This window comes from Coturnix japonica, chromosome 6 (genome assembly GCF_054131305.1).
Source record: "Coturnix japonica strain WE chromosome 6, WE-NBRP24, whole genome shotgun sequence".
Classification (NCBI taxonomy): domain Eukaryota; kingdom Metazoa; phylum Chordata; class Aves; order Galliformes; family Phasianidae; genus Coturnix; species Coturnix japonica.
This window is the reverse complement of record NC_140668.1, coordinates 35,793,716-35,816,599: the sequence shown is the minus strand read 5'-3', so window position 1 is coordinate 35,816,599 and position 22,884 is coordinate 35,793,716. Positions and strand designations below refer to the sequence as shown.

Sequence of the window (22,884 nt, the reverse complement as noted above, 5' to 3'; positions counted from 1 at the left end):
ATGGCAGACGCCTTGGCAGCCAATTTTAGGCCTTGATTTGATTGATAAACTCTTTGTGACAAGGAAGGATAAAAGAGGCCCCTAGTTTGGTACATATAAATAGGAAATTAGCTGGCAAAGTTGTCAAAGATAATTAACTCTCTGATTCTGTGTGTCTATTCAGGTTGACATACTGAAATTATTTAGAAATGCACATGTCAACGCTCTGACAGAATTTGGTGCTGATCAGATAAACAGTTTTTGAGATGCCTGATTGTAAAATGATGTAAGAGCTTAGCTGGTGGTTTTATCATTATGCATTCTCTTAGCAGCAGCAGGTATCAAACGGCAGCACCAGCCTTTAATGTGCAGGATTCAGAGATCAGGAGGCAAAGTTAAGCGCTGTGTTTCACAGCACTTAGCTCGCTGGTTTTCTTCCTTGCCCCTAGGTTAAAAAAATACTAACAATGTGCTAAATTCCTGAGTGTTCATCGGCTCCTCATCCTTTCCCCAGGCACAATTGGAAGTAAAAAAGATAAGGGTCTATGAGATAAGAGGTCTGAAAGCCATGGCATTTTGTTACTTCTTCAGAAGAGATAACTACTCACTGCTCTAAGCCCCAACTCCGAGATTGGCAAGGTTAGGAAAGTGCAACAGGAAAAAATCTGACTCTGAACACCATCTTTACAGTGGCTCCTATTAAAGTGGTGACAGAGAGCAACCAATATATTTAGCATTGCAAACTCAGCGTCTTACCCAGTGCCCCTTGTTTACATCTCGTCTGCAGTGGTTGGTGGAGCACTGACTTCCTGCAGTGTACATTCTGAATGGGATTGGATTTCCAAGTCCCATCAATGCCCTTGGAAATGTTAAACCTGGTGTGTAGGTGTTGCACAGCGGACGTGAGGGCACTGTAGTCTGTCAGAGTAAACTGACTTTGATTCTCTCCTGGACATTTCCTCCCTCTGTTAGTGTTTTTCAGTCTCTAAAACATAGCAGCACCTTGGCAGTGTGAAGGTGTATAGCCACTGTAGCACCTATCTCATTCAATAGAACAGAACTAATTGGCTCTCCATAAGTGCTAGGGCTTTGTGCAGCGTGTAGGCTGTAATGCCTGGTTCCAGAAAGCACCATCACCCCAATTTTGTGAGCAATTGCTATGGCAGCATCTGGCCAACTAGCCACGCTGCTCTCAGCAAATTGAGGTTTGCAACATAGACTGCAGAGTGGAAACTGAAGCGAGGTGCTGACTGTAAAGTCTTGCAGCTTGCTGTCTCATCTTGAGAGCTGGTACTTGGTCCACATTTGTAAACAGACAGCTTTGCTTGAATGCTTCCCTTTCAAGAGGTTTGTCCAAGGTGTGACTGCATGAAGGCAGTGGAAAGAAAGTGAGTAAGGGATTATTATGGCACATCATTGCATTTGCAATTAAGAGGTGAAACAAGCAATACCAAGCGCAGAACCTTCCTCAGAGTTCACAGATGATAGGCACAGATTCACTGCAGCTCCACACCAATGAACGTGCCAGTGTCAAAGTGATAATGGTAAGTACATTACTCTTCCTGAGAGCCCTGCAGTTCCTTTTTATCATATTTTGCACTCATTTGTACAATGAACAATCTCCTGCCTCCCATCACTTACTTACACATCAAGAAGCTTTTTGTCTGTTTATAAATTGGGTCTCACTTGACATAACACAATTCATGATATTGTTTCTTCATCCATAAGCATTTCTGTAGTGCTCATTTCAGCATTTACATTCTGCAACCATTTTGTACAACTAGGCACCCTCGGGGCCAGGAATTGGGCTTTAGCAGTAAGATCTTATTTTTCCTTTTTTTTTTTTTTTGCTGTTCACCTTAACAACAGAGTTTCAAAATGAAGGTTTGTAATGGTTAATGAGGGAATGGATGCAGCTACCTATTCTGAGTGCAAGGGCAGGCAATTGCTTTATAAAAAGATATCCTACACACAGACATCTTGGCTTTATTCTGTTCATCATGTCTAATTCATATCTCCCAGCACATGGCAGTGGGGGTCTGTTCATAGAGAATCTTGTATTCTCATGCATTATGCAGCATTATCTAACCTTCCACATAGATCACTGTTTTACCATGAGTTATCTCAGTGCCGCATGCCCCTGTGTTGCATGGTATCTATCTTACAATAGGTTTGTAACTTATCACAATTGAAACCAAAGGAATAAACTAGAAGAAAAAGCACTTTTTGCTTGAGTGGTTCTTGTTAGAGCTTAGTTGAAATGTAGCATCTTACAGGGGCTCTATTTATACAAAATTTGATGATGAAGGCTCTGCTGCAGGCAACCTGGAAACATGAAATAGGGCTTTAATCATAACACTTCCACTTTTCTCCATTGGGAGCTGTAGGTACATAGTGCCCTGGAATAGCAACCTGCATTTATTTTGATGCCCGTTATGGATTTACGTGCCTGGGACTAGATACGCAGGTTTGAAAATGAAGTCCATGTGTATTGAAGCTACCCAAAAGCCAGAAGGTTCACAAAAGGGCCTGGGGTTTCTGGTAGATAACACACTAAACATTGGTCAGCTTTATGTATCTGCAAAAAAGAAAGCCAACAGCATCCCAGGCTGTAGTAGGAGCAGCATTGCCAGAAGTTTGAGGGAAGTAATTATTCTCCTTTGCTCAGCACTTGTGAGACGTATCCAGGGTGCCATGTCCAGTCTTGAGCACAGGAGCGTATTGGAGAGGGTCCAGTGAAGGGCCGTGGAGATTAGGAAGGGATAGGAGGATCTGACAGATGTCTGATGGTAAAGGAGTAAAGGAGTAAAGGAGCAAAGGAGGCAGAGCCAGACTCCTCTCAGGACTGCAGAAATTAGAATATAGGATTCAATTTAAACAGAAATATTTTATTATATATTCTATTGGTGTGAGGGTGATAAAGCAGGTTACCCAGAGAGTGTGGAGTCTCCACCCTTGGAGATAATCAGAGCCCCTCTGGATGTGCTCCTGAGCAACCTGACCCTGATTGAGCACAGGGGCTGCCTAGAAGACCTCCAAGGGTCTATTATAAACCCACTGTCCTGTATTTTCCACACAACTGGAGAAACATCTCATAGTATGGAGTTGTCTTTTCTGCAGAAGACAAGCATTCTTGTAAGGAGAGTTGTGTGGTTTATTGTGTCCTGAAGCAGAAGCAACTTCCATATAACTTGTTGGCAGATGCTGTACACATCTGTTTGCTTCCGCCTTCCACTGAAAAAGCATTTCTGTTCCTGCATTACATGTGTCAAATTCAGCTTCTGGGGAAATGTACAGATGTTCACACAATGAGAAGGAAAAAAACATGCCATAGGAGTATGTCGTGGTTGTTGGTACATCATGCAATGTATTAATGAGGAAAATATGTTTTCTTTAATTAAAAAGTTTTGCCTAGAATTAAGATCTGTTTTGATTTCAGCAGGGCTTTATACGTGTGTGGTTAAATAAACGCATTGGATGTGTGTGTGTGTTCAGTTATGCTCATATGCTGCTCTTTCCATTGAGCTGTAAGAACGAGCCCAGTGTTGATGGTGAGGAGGCTGCAGGGATTTTTGTAGGTAACTGCCTGCCAATCCTTCTGTTGCCTTTCGTCTGGTACTTCTTTACATGGTTTACTTTACTGTAGTAAAGGAGTGAGAGTACTTACGGAACAATCCGAGGCTTCCAAGATAAACGGCAAATATCTGAAAAACAGGGTAAGTGCTATACATGCTGTGAGGGCTGGAAGGCAGTGGAGTATTGAGGGAAATAAACGGGATGAGAAAGAAGCCTTTTGCTTTTCTTTAATTCACTGTTCTGTGAAACTTAAAAAGCAGTAGCTATTCCATTTGATTTCCATATGCTGGCCATATGAACATGCCGTCTGTGCATATCCTTTTCCCACTTCTCTGTATTTCATTTCCATGCTTATTTCTAAGGTGCAGTAAATTTTATTGTAGTGGGTTTGGGAGCTGGAGTCTTCCCTGACAGATCATGTAACCTTTGCTTTACCCGGTTCCAGACCTGACAACTTTCCTTCCCATTCTACTCCTCTCCTGTTATCACAAGTTATTTTTTCCATTAAATAGGACAAAGTATGTGGTCTTGAATGATCTGAACGGGCAATCTCTGACACTTCTGCTTCTGCAATCCCATCATCATTGGGGAGTTTTGTAACGAGTCTCCTGCTCTGTATTTGGAACTGAAAGAATTCAGTCTGTCAGTAGCTCACTATTCCCCGAGCAGTCAGTGCCTACTGCCTTGTAAGCTCATTGTGCCTTTGCGGTGTCTGATGTTCATTCCATCCATGCCAGAAGCCATTTTCACTTCTGAGGAAGCTGGTGTCCAGTGCTGGACTCCAAGGACAAGATCCTGGACACTCCAGGTCCAGGATCTGAGCCCAGAACCACTCCAGGTGTCAACAAGAGCAAATGGTGAAATTCCCTTCCCATGTCATGTTCCACCATCTGAAATCTTGCAGTTAAATCATGTTCCCCCTGAAAGACAAAAGGATACAAGGTTTTATTAAGGTACTGCTAAGAGTAATACATCTGAGACTATTAACTGGAAAATTGGAGCAGGATATTATTGAAAACATCCTGAATGAATGAAATCATTCAGGCTGGACCATTCTCCCCCAGGTCTTTTAAATTCACTTTGGGGAACGCCATCAGCATAGCGCTGCGGGGATGCAGTTCTGCTGTCATGCTGAAGGTTGGGTGAGTGGGTCTGCTTTGTAGGGTGGATGAACTTCTTAAGTCTGCAAGATACAGTGCTACAGGGTTTTCCACTGAGCAAGCCCAAGTCAACCATCAGTGAGAAGTCAAGATTCTGTTTGCCATTTGGATGAGACATTCTGAGGCCTCAGTGAGTTACATGCTTGCAGAAACTTCAGCACGCGTGTATTCAGAGATGTATTTAGCGGGTGAGCAGTCAAAAGGCACCAAAGAGCTGTGGCCATTCTGCGGGTGTGGATCCTGAGACCCACAGGGCCGCTGTGTTCAGAAAGACAGGGCCATGCACACGTCTGAGGGGTGTGGACGGACAGATTAATGTGAATTTATGTGGTTCATTGGTTGTGCAGAGCACTGAACAATCAAATCCCTTCAGTTCACTCCACTAACTGGATTGCTTATGACAAAATCACAGCTTTTTCTCCAACCCTTTTAATCTCCATTTTGAAAAAAATTGGAAATGACATGGTAAAGTAAGTCCAATTAACATTAACAATTGCAGTTTATTTGCTTTCACTGTTTTACAGCATTCAGTCTGGTAGAGCAACATGCATTAATTTTTTTGGAGACATCAGAATAAATAAGTAAATAAATACATAACCCTGTGGGCTTACAGACTGAGTCAAAGAGCAGAGATTATTCCTGGCACCGAGCTCAGAAAAAAATTGTTTCCTTTGAAAACACCAGACATTGACAGTTCTGCATCAGGACAAAATTAGGATGAGGTGAAATCTCTCCCTTCGAATTGTGCCAATTCAGCAGATGTTTCAGACAGTTCTGGAAGAGAGAAAGAAATGAGTAGAGACCAGAAACCAAAAAGAACCCCAGATCCCTTGAGACAAAGGTTACCATTTCCCTATCAACTCTTCTTTATTTCTCCTGAGATAGCGTTATGTAGGCATTTACATTAGTATTTTAGTCCTGCGTAGCACTTCTATATGCAAAAGATGTCAGAGCTTTTAGGAAAGGGAGAAAAGTGTCATTATCACAATGTTACAGGTAAGGAACAGAAGCGCACAAGGGCTCAGACTTGCTGGCAAAGCACACAGCAAACCAGCAGCAGAGCCATGCACCTGATAGATGATCTGCGTGTTTGCCTTTGGGCCATGTCATCTGTCATCTGAGCGGTACAAACATTTCGGATTTAGTCATACTGTAAAAGCAAAGGGCTTAGGAAAAAAGAAAAATAACAGTCCAGAAATTTGCCAACTAAAATCGAAACATCTAATTTAAAAACTTCTAAGAAATAAATGTCACGTTATTGTTCTCTGCTGGGGAAATGCTCTCAATTAGAGCTTTAGAAACGTTAAGCTATGCCCACCCTCATTCTACAAATTAAAACCAGCTACACATGAGAGAAGCTGCGAAGGAGAGCTAGTCAGTAAAAACACCGGGGATTATTCTAACATCTCATATTCTATTAGCAAAACAAAATAACATAAGCTTGGAGACTGACTGACTTGTATCACAAACATTCGCTTGCTGTGCTTGGACCTCTCCAGATCTGGCGAAAACCAAAATGTTTTGTCTCCACGTGGGTTTCTGGTAATGGATTTTCCACACATCCCTTGTTTCAGTTTCTCTTACCACGTGTGGGATGCAGAACCTCATTGCTGCTCTGGGCAGTATCAATTCCTGATACTCCTTTAGAAATATCAAGAGGCTGGTTGCACATCACTTTTTTATTGAGCTCTGTGTAATTTTAGGGGACAAAGGAGCAGGATTTTCTACCATTTTTGCTTTGTGTTCTGAAAAAGGTTTTGAGCTGGAAGAGAGGAAGTTTCTCTTTCAGCCCTTGATGTGTTATGCTGAATGATTTGGAGCGTGCTCCCAGTTTGTGTGTATGAGAGAATTTCATCCTTTGTTGACATACTGCATTTGAATTATGTGAATAGTTTGATCTCCAGACCTTGATATTGCATGAGTTTCTCTACAGCCAGTGAGAAAGGGTACAAACAAGAAGAAGGAAAAGAGGTGATCACTGCCTGGGGAACTCCAAATCTTAGGAGAAGCAAGAGAGCTCATGAGCAGAACCATCCAGTCATGTTTTCTTGCAGCTCCTATGCATTTTAACTAATCAGACATCAATCCCTGCCCTTCCCATTCTTAATTTTATGATATTTAGGTCTTGCTGGGATTTAAGAAGCTGCAAACATTAAGCAGGACACCTGCCTGCCCTTATCCCACCTGCACAGCCATGCAGACTAGAAATTCAAGCTTAAGAAAACTTAAAGTTTTCTTAAGAAAACTCCAGTGCAAAAATCACCCACCCAAGCTTCGGTTCTCATGCAGTTTTTTGATTTAAGCCACACTTCAAAACAACATTGGCTATTGCAAGACTCCATAAAATCACTAGAGGTTGCAACACAGGGTGGGAGGAGCGGCTCACCCGCTGTAAATTTGCCTGCCTCCATGGCTGTCCCAGTGTTTTTTGACTTGCAGTTTGTTTGATTTAAGGGAAATGGTTAAAGTGTGGCCATCTGGCTCACACTGAAACTGGAGAGGGAGAGTCTCTTTGGCTCTGTTTTCCTTGCAAATAAGTCAGTCTCCAAAGCTTATTCAAAACATTTAAGAAACAGCGCACAAATGAATAGAACGAAATGGCAAAAGAATAAGGAATGAAACCCTGTAAAACTGCATGACAAAGTGCCTGTGTGTAAGCTGCAGCTATAATTACATGCATTAGAGCAACATGTATCTGCTTTCTAGGAAGATGGGGACTCAGCCTGGTGGCAGTTGTCCTTGAGAGGCTGAGGGCACTGCAGAAGCCCATGGTGTGGGAGCCCTGCAGGAGATTAGAACGTGCCTTTTCAGTAGAAAGGTGAGCACTGCAACCTGCCTACAAGGACATGGGCTTCTCAGGTTCACTGCTCATATACATGACTCTGTTTAATCATAAAGTCTTTCTTTATCCTCAGATTTTCTTATATCAGAAATGGAGAATAATATCAAGATGTCCTCTGTGATCTCAGCACAGCCCTGTGACACCCCACTCTCTATTGCCTGCCAATGAGAGGAATAAAAGCCAATAAGCAGTGATGACAAGCATGTAATCCAGTGTCTCGCAGTCCTGTGTCACGTGAAAGAATCTGTGCCCTAGTGCCACTGCAGCACAGGTGTCTTGTTGCTGCTGTCTGAGGCTCAGCAGGAGGCAGGGGTACTTCCACAGTGGCTGTTTTACACTGAGATGCTCAGGACTGGTAATACCCAAATCAGAATGACAGCCTTTTTCCTACTCACCTTTGTCACTCAAAGGGAGAAGGCACTAGCATGGCTTTCTGGAGGGCATGTGCAGATGTCATAACCAGCATGTCCCAAGTGTTTTACCCCCTGACCATGAGTTACTGCTTTCTCCTTGCTCCAGAGACCTGCTGGAAAAAGTTCTGATTTTCTTGGGTGACACTATTGCCTCATTCCAGTGATCCCAGTGCTTTCGCTCCTGATGAAGTGCTTCATTGTATGTGATGCTCTGCAGCCTGTCTAGATTGTAGTACCTTCCTACCCATTAATCTTTCTTAGTCTTTCTAGATTTCTTTTGTTCCCATTATCAGTGCAGACCAATGAAGTGCAGCCCTCAGCCAAGATCTTAAAATGATCAAAATAGCTGTGCAGATACCTGGTCTTTGAAAGAATGATGTAGTTTTTTTCCTGTGAGTCTAATTTTAGTTGTTAATGCATTGATCCTTAGGAAAAATGGTTCCGCTTAGAAACAGCATGGTCAGAGATGCCACAGGGAGTAGTTAAGGGAAAGCTATGCAGCATTAGATTGAGAGTCATAGCCCTGCTTAGCTGGGAGAGATCTCAGACTCCTCTCTGTTCACTGTGCTGCTGAATTGCTATTAAGTCCAACAGATCTTCTTTGTATCAACCTATAAATACAGCTGTGTCTACTGGATTTTGCCCAAGGGCTTGCACATCATAGTTTGCTAAATTTTAATCATGCTTATGTTTGCATTTGAGTGGAGTTCACATGTCCCATAAAGCCCTTAATCCTCAGTTTGCCATCCCAGGCAAAATGCCCAGTCTCAGCTGAGGCCTTCCTACAAACTGCTCTGACTCCGCTGACTCCTCGCCACGCTCTCTAATGCTTTTATGGATCTGATAAGAGCTCTGCCACAGACCCACTCTCCTTATCCCAGCAATATAAGCTGCTGTTGATACTGTTTGTTAAGAAATACTATACAAACGTTCTGTCAAACAAATGAAATTCATCCATCTCTCCCAGTGATTTTTACAAAGTTTCTTCCTATCAGTGCACAGGCAAAGTGGCAGCTGGAAAATATTGTAGCACAACTGCATGGAAACACTGAGTTTGTTCTAAGAGGTTTGAAAAGCGTGTTGTAATTATTGTTTGACTCCTTTGTATACAGTGCTGCAAGATTACCCCCTTTTAAAAAACAAATTAGCTGTGCAGTTTGCATTCAAATTCTGCATGCAATTACCATGATTACGTGTGCAGTTGATGTAACCGCACATAAACCCCATCAGGATTGTCCGCTGCCTTATGCAAAGTGGGAAAGCTGCTGTGGTTTGCATGCACGGGTTCAGCTTGTTGCTGTGCAAATGGGCCCCTGCGTGGGGCCTGCTTCCCAGAGCAAAGTACACGTTTCAATTTAAACAAGTGGCATGTCTCAATCATTCCTTAAAATTAATGGCTTCAGACGGAGGTGCGTTCATTTGACAAGGACAGATCTTCTCCTAGAACAAATTATTCAAAGGGATTCCTTTATTTATTTAATTTATTTATTTATTCTCCCCTTTGATGTAAGGTAGTACAAAGGAATCCAGGACACGGCTCTTCAGAAAAGACTTTTGAAATATCCTACGGGCGGCATTTCATTCACGTGCAGTTCTACTCACAAAACATGTCTTGAAACAGTTGTGAGCGTGCTTGTTAAGATCTGCATGTGCTGAGTGCAGTGCAGTGCATTGCAACACCACCCACCGTCTGTTTTCAAGTTAAAATGTAGCATCCTCACGCATCATGCTCTGATGAAAACACACGCAAAACCTACGGGCTGTACAAGTCCAAGATCTGACTCTGAAAACAGAGCTACTATTTCACTACTGTTGCTTTTGAGGCAGTTATAGAATACAAACAACCCACTGAACTACATTTTACAGTTTCCATTCTGTTCTGCTGTTATTTTTATATTGTACCTTAGGAGCTACGGCCTGCAGCAGAAATTGAAATCCCTAAAAATATGACCTGTGAGTTGAAGGAGGGACTCTTCAGTTTGACTACATCTGAAATACTTGTGTGAAGGAAATCCGTGGCTCAGAAAGAGGGAGTCATTTTGCCAGTCTCATACTGTGGCTATAACATGGCAAAGTTGTCTCTGAGAACCAGGTTTTCCAGCTCTCAGCCTTCTGCGCTTATCACTAGACAACAGAACAATATATTGTTTCCATGCTTTATTTTATATTGATTTCTCTCTCTCTTTTCCCAGATTCTGGTGAAAACATACAAAATCATGAACTTATTTTTGAATTCCCTTGGAGGCTTTTTTACATCCACTTCAAACTCAGCACCTTTTGTACTAACATCCTTTGCCCTATGCAAGCCCTCTTAATCTTCATCTAAGGCTCCAGAAGGAAATACTATTCATCTTTATTTCCTTAATTTGTCCTTCTTTTAGAAGTTGCCCAACTTCTTCTGATTTCCTTTGTTCTAAGTTAGATTTGGATAGCTTGGAAGCTTTAGAGCTTGAGGATACTCCTAGCACAGTTAGAGCATGAAAAAATTGAATTCCTCAGAGGCGTTAGTGCTGGATGGAACCCCACCACTGAATGTGATAAAGGAACTACAAAACTTATCTTCTGATGCTGCTTAAATAGTACTGGTAAAAATAGTGCTTTTATCGCCTTTGAGCAAAAATGGAAGGGATTATTTTTGCTCTTTTGAGTCACATACCAAAACTTCTGCATGATGAACTGAGATGCATCACATTTCTGAGAGCTGAGGATGTGAGATCTGTGTTGAATTGCTCCTCAGAAATCACTCTGCCTTGCTATGGGACTGCAGGTTGTAAGTGAGTCAGGGACTCAGAGGGTCCTTGCAGTGATAATCTTTTGATGGTTTTCTCCCACTGATGGGATTCAGATTGTACAGAAGCCCTTTGTGTAGCAGAGCCTTGCTGGGTTACATGCCAGCCCACCACAGGTTGTCCACTTGGGAGTGTGCTGTTAAGGAAAGAGATGTTGAACATGGAGAAAACGAAAGAGAAAAAGGAGCTTTGTGGTAATGCCATGGCTGAGAAATTACTGCGTGACTATTTTCTTGGTCACTAAAACAAGACACAAAGCCTGCGAAGAAAATATTTATTAAACCACAGATGGCAAATCTGAGCCTCTGATTTCCCTAAATCCTTAAGAGGATTGTGGTACAGCTTATGGGAGCATCTTAGTGGCTAGATGCTCAGCTTCATATTAGGTGTGTCATACATAGATACACCCACAGAGCAGAGAGAGTGTTTGCATTACAGCTTTACTAATTGCACACCTTAAATTAGGTTAACAGATAACTGTTTTTTCTTTTATCTATTTGTGGAATGCCAGGCTTTCGTGTACAATGTGGTAAATGGCAAATCTATTCTGTCTAAGTGATTTCCGATAGGCATGTATATGTATTTTCTTGATTTTAACTGTAAAATTGAGAGCAAACAGTAACAGGAAGGTAAAGGATCAGAATAGTCATACCTTTGTTTTAAGTAAGCATAAAAAAGCAGGGTAGCATATTTGATAACTACAGAAAAAAAGATGTAATTACTTTTATTGATGTGTTCTTTTTTCCTGAGGTTCTGTTTTCTTTATACTCCTTTGTTGTTTCCTGCATTCCCTGAAATGCCTGTCTTTTGTTCTCCTGCTTTTATTATCTTTATTTCTTCATATTTTACAATGGAGAGAGATGAGGACTGAAAACATGCTTAGAAAAGATCACGGCAATCTATATCCAAGCGTGGCACAGACTGTTCACATCCTATCTCAGCTGTCTTCATCTTATGTTCTGCTGAGATACTTCTACTCCACCGGTGTTAGGAGCAGTGGCTGTGAAGCAACATGTGCTCAGATCACACACTGACACTACACCAGAATTTTGTTGAAAGGCTTCAGACTATGAGTTGTCTAAAACCCCCAGATCTACTTTTCTGGTGAAGGATGGGGTGGTGCTGTGGTAAACGACATTTTTAAAGGAAAAGACAGTGCAGAAGATATTTGTGTTAGGCAGTTTTCAGCTGAGGGTAACCTGCACGTTTCCTGAATGAAAGAGAGCAGTGGTCAAAGTGAGTGGGAGAAGGAGAGAAGACATGCAGCTGTCTGTGATTTCCCCAGGCGGAGCAGAAATAATTATCCTCTTCTGCTGTACCACGTATGTCTCGAGTTATTTCTTAGTGCACATCTCTTCATCGTTATTACTGGGAGTTTCTGAGCTACACGCTGCCTGGAAAAGGGCTTGAAATTTCGGCCATACATATTATCTAGCATCACTGAATTTCTGCAGCATTAAGGAAACAAAGCTTTGTATGTTGCTTGATGAAAGTAATTGGGTTATAGAGAAGTATCACAAGTTTGCATTAGTGTTTTCTTCACATTGAAACAATAGATTACAAATTATTGCTAGCAGACAAATCCAAGGAAGATCATCCTTTTATATGCAATCACGTACTAAATGTTGACAAATTATAGTCATCTGTTGAACTGCAGCTTCTTTTTATATGAATTTAACTTGTAAAGCAGCTCAGTATAGCAACTCTGCTCTTATCTCTTCTGTATTCTGGCTGGACTAAGGAAGCAACCAGTGCAGAGATTTGGACAGAATCTGGCTGTTCTTTGGGAAGGACCTGGAGACAGTGTGGTGTGGATGCAGGGGGAGCAGGAAAGCAAAATCTTGGGTTGCAGTGAGGAGTGAACAAGGGTGATGTACGCACACAAATAACTCAGCAGGGAGGACAATCGCTTTTCAATTACCATGATACCAAAACCAGCAGTAACAATGACTTTGATGTGTTTTTATAAGCAGTTGGTGTAAAAATAAAGTGTGTAAGACTATGACTTTCCCAGCCCATAATGGAAGCACGCCTGCTGAATTAATTAATAGATTAAATTATTAAGATTAATTAATATAATGAATAATATTTTCTCTTTACTTCCTACTTCATGTTAATACAGAAGTACAAAGTGTTGGTGGTTTTGTTGTGCTTTTTTTTGTTTTCATTTTTGAAGAATATATACATAAAAAATAATTCTGAAAATCCACTGGAAAGTGATACTGAATTCCACTGGAAAGTGATACTAACTGCCCTGCGTCAGGTATCAACTAAAACATGTTGGTGTCTGGAGAGGAAAGAAAGTGCTGCATACTTTGAATGGCAAAAGAATTTTGTGGTTTCTGCTCAGCTCTGAATAAGCCATCAAGGATGAGTTGTTCCTTAATGGCATGATTGATTATGTCATGAGAAAATACACTATGCCAGACAGAGATTGTCTGTGATGCAAAGCAACCGTGCAGTTGCCCTGGTGAACTGCATCAGCTGAAGGGGGGAGATGGTGAAGTTGCCATGGAATTTAGAGGCTGACTTGCGTCAGGCTGGGTTGTGATCACAAACCTGTTCTGATGGATAATTTGTGCTGCAGAAGAACCTGAATATTTATTGATAGGAGCCTTACTAGATCAGCTGCTTCCCAGTTTCATTTCAATGTTCGTAGGATAGACTGGAGGCAGATCTGTTCCAGAACAGCTGGATGAAACTGGAGCACACAAAAGTTTTGTCCCTGGCAAAGATGTTATGGTTTGCTCAAGACTTTCTTCCCTAATTAAATGGGTGTCTTCCTTGACTTTGATCTTATGAGTCATTCAGGTAGAAACTACTTCAGTGCTGCAAGATGTCCCTGAATAAGTCTTACAATTTATTTATATCTTTAAGATGATTTAATACTAAGTTAATGATTTAGGGACCTATCTGATTCCCAGAAAAGCCAGACAGAGACTTCTCCCTGTCCCCATCTAACCAACTGGGTCTAATACCTACTTACATTTAAATACCATTTACATTTCCACAGAAGAATTTATATTGCTTTCTAATACCTTGAATTTTACCTTTTTATAGATTACTACCCCATCAATCATTAATCCTTACTTTTAAATTTATTTATTTTTATTAGAAATGGAACAGAAAACAAATACAGACCTAAACTCTTAAATGTTGAGAGGTTTCAGCTTCAGGAACCTTGAACACAAACTTCATTCTGTGGCTTTGGACAAAGACAGAATAGAAATAAACCCATTTTGGGTTCCAATATGAACACATGGTAAATTCTGCTAAGATAAGTTGGTCTGCTGGGTTTGTGATGTGGGAATAAGGCTGAAATCAAGAAAGGTAATTCCTTGCTTTTTACTAGAAAGAAGTAAAATTGATTTGCTGCTGATATTTTGGAGAGATTTGTTTTTAGAGACAGCAGAGAAAAGCTCTTTCAGCCATGAAGTCTTCCTTTTTCCAGGACAAATCAATGTGTTGCTTCACCACTGTCTTCTGTGGATGGGGAAATGGCAGCCAGGCAGTACAGGAGTTTCTAAGTAATTCTGTCCTCAACGTTACAAACCTAATGCATAGAGCACTCTTTTTTAAACTGGGAACTGCTGTTTTATGAAATCACTGGTGCCATGTGGATGTTTCATGAGAGAATCTCGAAACGTGGGGAAATTTAGAAGAGAAACCCATGCCTGCTTTGGCTTCTCATGCCATCGAGGCATCCAACTGTGCCTACCTCAGGAGCTGTGGTGATGAGCATGGCTTCTTGGGGAGCACATATGACAGCAAAGATAATAATTAGCACAAAGTCATGTGGTAGAGCATCCAACCCACACAAGGGACAGGACGGAGCCATACCACCCACAGGGGATCTCCAAGATGAGAGCTTAATTGAAAGGAGTTGCTCAAGCATGTGCCACACCTGGTGCAGGGTTAGGAACTTCTGCTCCAGGTAATGTTTTAACAAGTTGTTTTCCTTGTTCTGTTGTCGCCTGAACCAGAAGATTCTGATGCCTGCTTATTGCATAGGTACACCTCAGTTTGTGCACCAAACCAATCTTGTTTTGTTTAGTGCTTCTTAAAAAACTGGTTGTGTACTCAGGCTTCTTCTGCGCTTCAGATCCCAATCCAAACAGTAAATGGGAGGATGCAGAAGTAAATGAGAAGCCACCAGGAATGCATGGGTGAGAGAAGTGGAGTGTTCGACTTCATTCCTAAGGACAGATTCACAGCTGAGCTCTCAAGCTTTGTCTAAGCTCCAAGTTTTGTAGAAAAAAATGAAAATTGGATGTTAGTCTCCTAAATCTAAATTAGATGGTATGATTTACGACAAGTACTGGAAGCCCAAGCACCACCTTAACAACCATCACTTCAAGTTAAGCACAAAAAGCAGCAGTCTTATCAGTGGAATACACCAAAGTAAACAACAATGAAAAGTATCCAAACAACTTGTCCTCTTCAGAAGATGCCTTTGCCTCTTTTTCTTTCCTCTGGAAAGGAAAATCTGAGCACATCTGGAAGAATAAGTATTCTGAGGTACTTTGGACAAAGGAGAGAGAATCAACTCCATAGATCAGATATCTTCAAATGACGAGTTCCCAGTCTTAATTAGAGTGGGCTGGAGCTTGAAATTGAAGTGCTGTGGCCCACAGACAGGCAAAACTTCACATCACTGTGTGCTGCAGGTATGAAGTTGCTGCTTTGGTACAGTTAACGTCTACAGAAGGACCTATGGCTGATAAGAGAACTGATGCCATTTGCGCAACCTCCAGTTTCTGGGTGACTTCAGGATGCAGCTCCCAAGAGATCATTGTGTGAAACGTGAGTTGTGGTAGCCAATAGGAAAGGTCTTGTGTCATTGCTGGTGGAGACAAATGAGTAAAAGCTGTGGGAGGTGGGACCTCCAGAACAAACTGGGGATCTTATCGGGTTCTGTAAGTTGTGAAACAAGGAGGTAACCAGTTTCCAATATCTGGAGCAGATAATGTGAGCCCTCCCTGGTTGCTGCTCACAATCTGTCACACTTTCAGACCTGATCTTACCCAGCAAGGTCAAAGAAAGACACAGTTTTCGTCTGACATCATTGAGATTGATGTTATCTCCTAATAGCATTGCATACACACTTAATGAAAGGAAGCATAAGGCTGGAAGTTTGTAAAAGGCCAATTTAGGGTACAGAGGAGTTGATAATGGTGTCAAGTAGATACACGTGACTTGCTAAGGCTTGGATACTGAGTGTGAACATCTGTATTTTCCTGATACTGCTCTGAGAAGAGATCATCAACAATCATGATTGGCACAGCCTATGCCATGCCTGTGCTGGCACAGACTGACAGAGGGCAAGGTGATCTGAGCCCCTGGAAGGCTGAGAGTCATTTCAGCAAGGGGGAAGACAGGGCAACATTTAAAGCAAATATCCTATTGTCATTTACTTGTTACTACCCCAAGATGAAAGTACAGCCTTATTTCTTAAGGGCAGCACACAGTAGTGCATCATTTCAGTGACCTGCGGTCTGCTGCCAGAAAGCAGGCTCAAAGTTAGGCTATATTCAGCTTGATTCCCCAAGGCCTAACCGCTCTGGGAAAAGTTAAGCACTGCTCAATGCTTCTGGTATTAAGTAGAGAGCCTACAGCCATCCAATGGAAACCACAAAGCAAAGAGACCGAGGGGGCCTGGTCACACACCCTGCGTGTTCAAGCTGCAAAGTCTCCATGTGCAGTTCTGTTGGATGTAAACAGCATTCCTCTGCTGTGGTGGCAAACGATGCCTTCCTCCCTGCTGGGCCTCGAGATGTAGCCAAAACTTGTTTACTCTATAATTTAGAGTTCATTGTAATCTAAATGGAGATTTTTTTGCAATGCAAATAGGGCTGTACAGAATGTAAGGCATTTCATGTATCGCTACTGTTTATTACGGCTATATAACTTATCACTTATCACATAGACTAGATTGCAAAACACAGCATTTCAAACACACTTTAACTCTCAGATTGTCACCAGTAACAAGAATGTATTTTAGTTATTACTCTTTCCCTCACAGTATTTTATGACAGTCTGCAGAAACCCCATTTTGCAGGAAAGAATTCCAAGGAATGGAAAAAGTCTGAATTCAAGTGCAAAGGTTATTTCTGGTTGTATTAAGCAGCAGGCATCTAATGGGTCTATTTGATTTCCTAAAGCATTCCATTGTACAGTCTGATATGCAGTATAAAGGGAAGCTTGCTACTAACCCCAAAATTCAGAGTGCTAGAAGAGAATCGTGAAATCACAGAATCATAAAATGGTTTGGGCTGGAAGGGACCTCAAAGAGAATCTAGTTCCAATTCCCTGCCATGGGCAGGGTTGCCGTAGTCTTCCATAATGATCTAATGCTGACGCTAGTAACAGCAGCTCAGCATTGTCATAGCAGTTTGCTTGACTCAGTCCTCTTCAAAGCCCAGCAAGTCAGGAGCAGTGCTCATGGCAAGGAGAAAGGACTTCTCCTCTTTGGCCTGTAGGAGGTGATGTAGGTTTATGTCTTCTGTAATGTACAAGTGTTGTAAACTGATAATCAGGCTCAATAAAGATGACATTAAAGTAGTTCCCCATGAAGTGAGATGAAGTGGTTAATGTTTGTTACACACCCCGATGCTGGACCTTGATCCCCAGACAACACCCACCCTTGTCCAGGTGACATTGCTGATAAGTGATTCTCTTCAGCGAGGAAAACAAGTGATAAAGTGATAAATTCTTCCATCGCTGTCAATGGAATATCATGCCTCTTGTGCAGCTCAGAGATTACTTGATTACAATTCTAAGAATAATCATTTGGGTTGTGTCTAAAAACCTGGTCCAACAAGCGCTGCTGCTGAACCACCCAGCTTCTTCTGTGCCCTGCTGCATTTGGGGTAGGATGGTTGGAGTCTCCTTTCAAGGAGAGTGGAGGTTGATAACACCGTGCTTGGGCTGATACTGTGGACACTGGTCCTGCTCTGGGGACACAGTGGCACTATATGGAAGCAAGAGTGTCCTCAGTCCTTTCAGTACCTCAGCTTCAGTCACAGTGTGATTAGTGCTGTGTGCCCTGGTCCTCCTGCAGCCCTCATCGCTGAGGCCATGGTGAGTACTGCACAGCTGCACGAGCGGTGGTATGCTGGGATCTGAGCACCACAGGCATCCATCGAAATTCCTTCCAGCACACGCACCTGGGCTCCTTCCCACAATAAAACGAGCAAGAGGATTAGCTTGGAAGGGCTTTTGGATTTTGGCCTAAAGTGGGATTTGAGTGCATAGCTGAAGAATATGAGTGGATTGAGGAAGTGCTACCTCATCTTCAGTCCAGCCCAAATGTGAAGAGACACGGCTGATTTTAGCCGAGTGTTGTCACAGGTTGATACTCGATCTGGAGGGACACACTCAAATATGGGTGCAGGCATTTGGCACGCTGATATAAATTCAGGCTGGATGTGACGTTTTGCTCTGCTGTGACTAATGTGCAGCAGTTTGGTAGCACTGGAGTAATTTGAAAGTGTTGGCAAGTAGCAGTTTGCATCTGACTGTATTATCTTAGGCTTCACCACCAGTAGAATTTGCATTTACACAGGTAGGTGGTAGCAAAGGAGCCACCAGTACTGACTGTTCCATAACAGAAGTTTTTCTCCATTTGGGTTTGATAGGCAGTGCTCATTGGGTTAATATTGCAGCAGCATGGTTTCTTTTTCTTCTTTCTTTAAGTAAACCCCCAGCATCTCCAGAAATAATAATCACCCTGCAGTAGTTTGCCCAACCTTTTAGATAAGTGAGCCCATTGTTTTCAGTGCCTGTTTTCTCCTTACGAAGTGTATCTGCCATAGCCATGAACATAAGTGAATATTTGCAACCATTTACGTATGTATGGGGCAGTCTGGTTTAAAACATAAACTGAACAGGCCTTACAGTACTTTCTCCAAGAATCCAATTAAAAAAATATGCTTTCCATCACAAAGATGCTATCAACCCCAAAATGATGCTTTAAATTCCCAAGACAGATCATTAATAGTGTTTCAATCAAAATTTGATTATAATAATCCTAAGCCATTTAATACAAGCCCTGCAGAGCCTTGTATTTTTTTAACTGAATGAAACTAATAACAGTGCCATCCTCTAAAAGGAATAAAAAAAACCCAGTTGATAATGAGGAAATTTAACTCATTTCAGCACAGACTCTCTAAACTAAGGGCAAATGTTTTCTATAAAGCTGCTCTTTCTGAACACCAGTGTTTATGAAAGTCACATCCACTAAATCTGTGGGTCTTTCTCATGAATGTTTTATCTAATTCCAGCTTTGCTAGCACGTCAGAGGATTGTGCTCTTGGTAGGCTTCCAGTTGTCTGGTAGAAATCCAGTTGCTTATTCATGGATGAAATCTGAACAAGATGGAAGATACTGCAATGATTGGAATTACCTTTCGGCTTTGATGAGCTGGTCTGGAACCGGAGGGAGAAACAAAATTCTGTTAGAGATAATATTCCCTCTCCAGCTTTATTTATTTCCTTTTGCTCCCCTCCATCCTTACACTTTTCTCTGGGCACTTGGCAAATATACAAGGGCTGTTAATATCGCTTCTTGGCTGAACATTAAATGCATATTTTCAAACATGACTGCTAACTCCTCCCTATCTTGCACCTCACTGATACGCCTGGATCTTTTGGCTCCCTGCCTGGGATTGTACATGTTCTTGGAATATCCCAAGGGAGATCCCGTCAAACTTCTTCTGTTCACATGACTCAGTGCTTGTTTGAAAGTGCCTGGTTTTTCAGCCTCTTTCTTTTAACGTTTGAATTTTGAAATACATTTATTTTATTGGACTTTGAAGAACTTTGCTTCAAACCAACCAATACCATTTTGCCTGGGCATGAATAAGTTTGCTGGAAACTGTTGTGTTCATGAGCATACTGAGATATAATGGGTTGCTAGACATTTACCTTAAAGAGAGAACACAAACAATGAAAATACACCAACCTTTAGCCTACAGTCATTATGTGTGGTATCTCTGTCGTAAATATAATGCCTTGTGCAGAGTTCAAGGCTCACATATTTGAAGTCTGAGAGATTTTCCTTCCCATCAGGTTGAGAAGCAAAATGTTAAAGTTGTAGCAGAAGATAAGTTATAGTAGATTCTTTGTTTAAAGTTTGTTTGCTTCTAATTTAAAATACACAGAAAAACCTTCGTATAAGCTAGTCAATGTAGTATATTTTTATCTACCATTGCAGTCTATATCACTTCTATATTAACCATCTCAAGCTAAAATATTCCAGACCATTTGGGCCTTAGTATAATGATGTTGTGATTTATTGCACTCTCAGTTTCCATCCAGCAGCAATTACCAGAAGAGCTGATAATGGTCTGCAATTTGTTTTCCAGAACTGGGAGTAGCTGCCAGCAACAGCCGCTCACAGGGGAAGGCAATGGCTGTTTACCTGCATTGCTCGGTGGGACCAGGAAGGACAGGTCAGTGACAGCCCTCTGAGAGTACAGAATGAAATACCAACCCATAGAACTGATAACAGCTGTTTCTTCCAAGATGGTGCAGTGGGACTCAACAGAATAAAATCTGAGTTGATGTTAAAATGCTATAAAAAGATGAGACTTGTTCTTCCTCTCCTTCAGTTTACTTATCTTGATTTGTTGCTTATGACATGTCCTTGATGCCATGGATCGAGTGATACACCCCATTTTTAAGAGCTTACAGTTCTAGCTATTGGTGGAGGTTCTTTATAATGGAATTTACTGTAAGCACCTGTTATAGTTATATAGATATATAATAATCCATGGGGTTAGAGTTGCTTCCTGTTTTGAACCAGTTTCTTGATGACCTTAGAGTCAATGTATTCGAGCTCCACAGATATTTTTCAGAATCTGAGCCTGCCCAGCTGTGACAACTGTTTATCAGCTGCCAAGAGATGAGTTCCTGTGACTCTCACTTGCAAAGGACAGATATTTGTCTTCCAATATAGGATTCTTTCATTTTTGCTGAAAGCATTTGGGTTTCCTTAGCTATCAACAAGGTTAGTGTAGTTCTCTTCTATAGGAAAGGGCTTGCTGGCAAGAGAAAAGTAATTTGACAGAAGGTGCCATAGCCTAGATCTTGGTAAACCTGCAAAGTAGGATTTCAGCAGATCAACCAAGGACATCAAATAACTTCTAAATATTTGGCAGACTGAGATAAAGCTTTTTGTGTTCATTAAGAAAAGGAAAAAGTACACGTTTTGCCATTGGAGGATGGAGTTGATTTTTAAGATTGCTGACTTTAACTTCTTTGTCTTCTGTCCCTTCTCCCTCTAGTTCTTGTCTGTTCAGACTGTGCTGTGGAGGGTAGTGACAGACCTCAAACCTCTGTTCAGTACCCGGTATATTGGAGGAGCAACCGTATAAGTAACCGTGCTATTGGAACATAATAAGTACTGATTATATTCTTCTCCCTTCTTCATGCATTCTTCATTAGATTCAGTGCCTTCAGTTGTAGAATGTTACGATGGATTTCTGCTGTGCATTATATGAAGGAACAGTCAAATGGCTTGTTCTCATCAAAATAGGCCATATCTGTAAGATGGTTGGAAAGAGAGGAAGGATTCTTATTAGCATTCCCAGATTGCAAGCTGAGCAGAAGGATCTGGTTAACATCGATTAGCAGAACTAAAGCCTGCCCTGTGTCAGGATAGTGTAGTAACCAGAGGACTGTAGATGGCAAACATAGGTAAATAAGGACTAAGCATTATTGCTTCATTCTTCCCTCTGCTTTGTTTCACATGTATACTTTTGTTTGCCAGCATTCCCTCCTGCTGTCTCCAAAGTCAGTGGGATTCCTACTCAGTTTCCAGCAAGAACAGGACTATCAGCAGTTGCAGGCACTGTAATGCATTCTCTCTTTGGCAGGGGGCCACAATTATTTTCCCACCATCCTTCTCTCCAGTAGCAGCAGCTTCCCTTTTTCGGAGTTCATTTTACTCTCAAACACTTCTAAAAGTCAATTCTCAGTGAGTGACCAAAATAACCAGGTATTAGTTATGGCTAAGGACAAGGTCCAAAGTGTGATTCGTTATATTTCTTCAGTTCATCTAGAGTAAATAGGAACTTATCTGTGGGACTGTCTAGGTTTTGTACTTCTGTGATATCTGAAAACTATAGCTCAAGATCTCAGAGGAAACTTTGAACCCACTATACAAGTTTAAACAGGTTTGTGGCCTTTGGCTTTTTAATCTTTTCTTTGCTTCACTGTTAGATTTGAGTGATTGCCGAGTAGTGTAAAAGCCTGGAAATTGGATATTAATCTTGAAACTCTGCTTTAGATTCTTTTCCCATGGAGGATGTCACACATTAAACCTTGCCCATCCAGCTGGGCACAGAAGAAATTTTTCCACTTTTATTTTCACTCTTAATCACAATGAGAATAGAGGAAACGCATCACTTTGCAAGGGTAGACACCGAAGCAGCAAAAGACCTTCATGGCTTATTCTCATTGAGAATACAGCTTTGTGCTCACATCAAACCTGTCCAGTAATGATATCAAAATGTTTTTCAAATCATAATTCACAAAAAATACATACTTATATCTTATTATTAAGATTGTAAGGCTGCTCTTGAGGTGGGAAGAGATTATGACCTTTTGATGCCCCCAGCTGGCCTAACAACAGTTATATTAACTGTTTCTCTACTCTGCTATTTTAGTCATTGTTGAATTTCTAAAACCTTATTGAAGAATCAGTGATGTGAACAATTATTCCATATGGGTTTGTAGTATCTAAGAACGATTTGGTTTCTTGGTTTGGTGCTTATTTACACCATTTTAGTATGACTCTTTGCTCCTATCAGGCTTGCAAAATGCAAAATATATCTGCAAGTCTAATAATGTGGCTGAAACTGTTAATTACTATACATACTTCTGGAAGATCTGTAATATAATCAGCAGCTGCTGTGAGTTTCAAGATGACAATGAGAGAAGATTTATGTGCTCCTCTTTAACTCAAATGTAGTTTACTTTGATAAATACAGTTCTGAGATAAGAAGAAATGCATATTACCTTGGCCAATCTCTGCTGTGACACTGAGATATGTATTACCTCTTTGCTCCAATTATTCAAAATGATGTTCCTTTCCCTTTTTCTCTGATTGCTTTTTTAAGTGTT

General features: G+C 41.3%; 1 protein-coding gene across 1 annotated transcript in view; it reads left to right on the top strand.

Moving 5' to 3' along the window:
- LOC107319375 (uncharacterized) overlaps positions 1 to 22,884 on the top strand; it is a 343,742-nt gene that overhangs the window by 95,186 nt on the left and 225,672 nt on the right. The window contains exon 3 of the mRNA XM_085550607.1: positions 20,124 to 20,210. Within this exon, the coding sequence (XP_085406733.1) occupies positions 20,124 to 20,210 (87 nt within the window). The remainder of the gene's footprint in view (positions 1 to 20,123; positions 20,211 to 22,884) is intronic.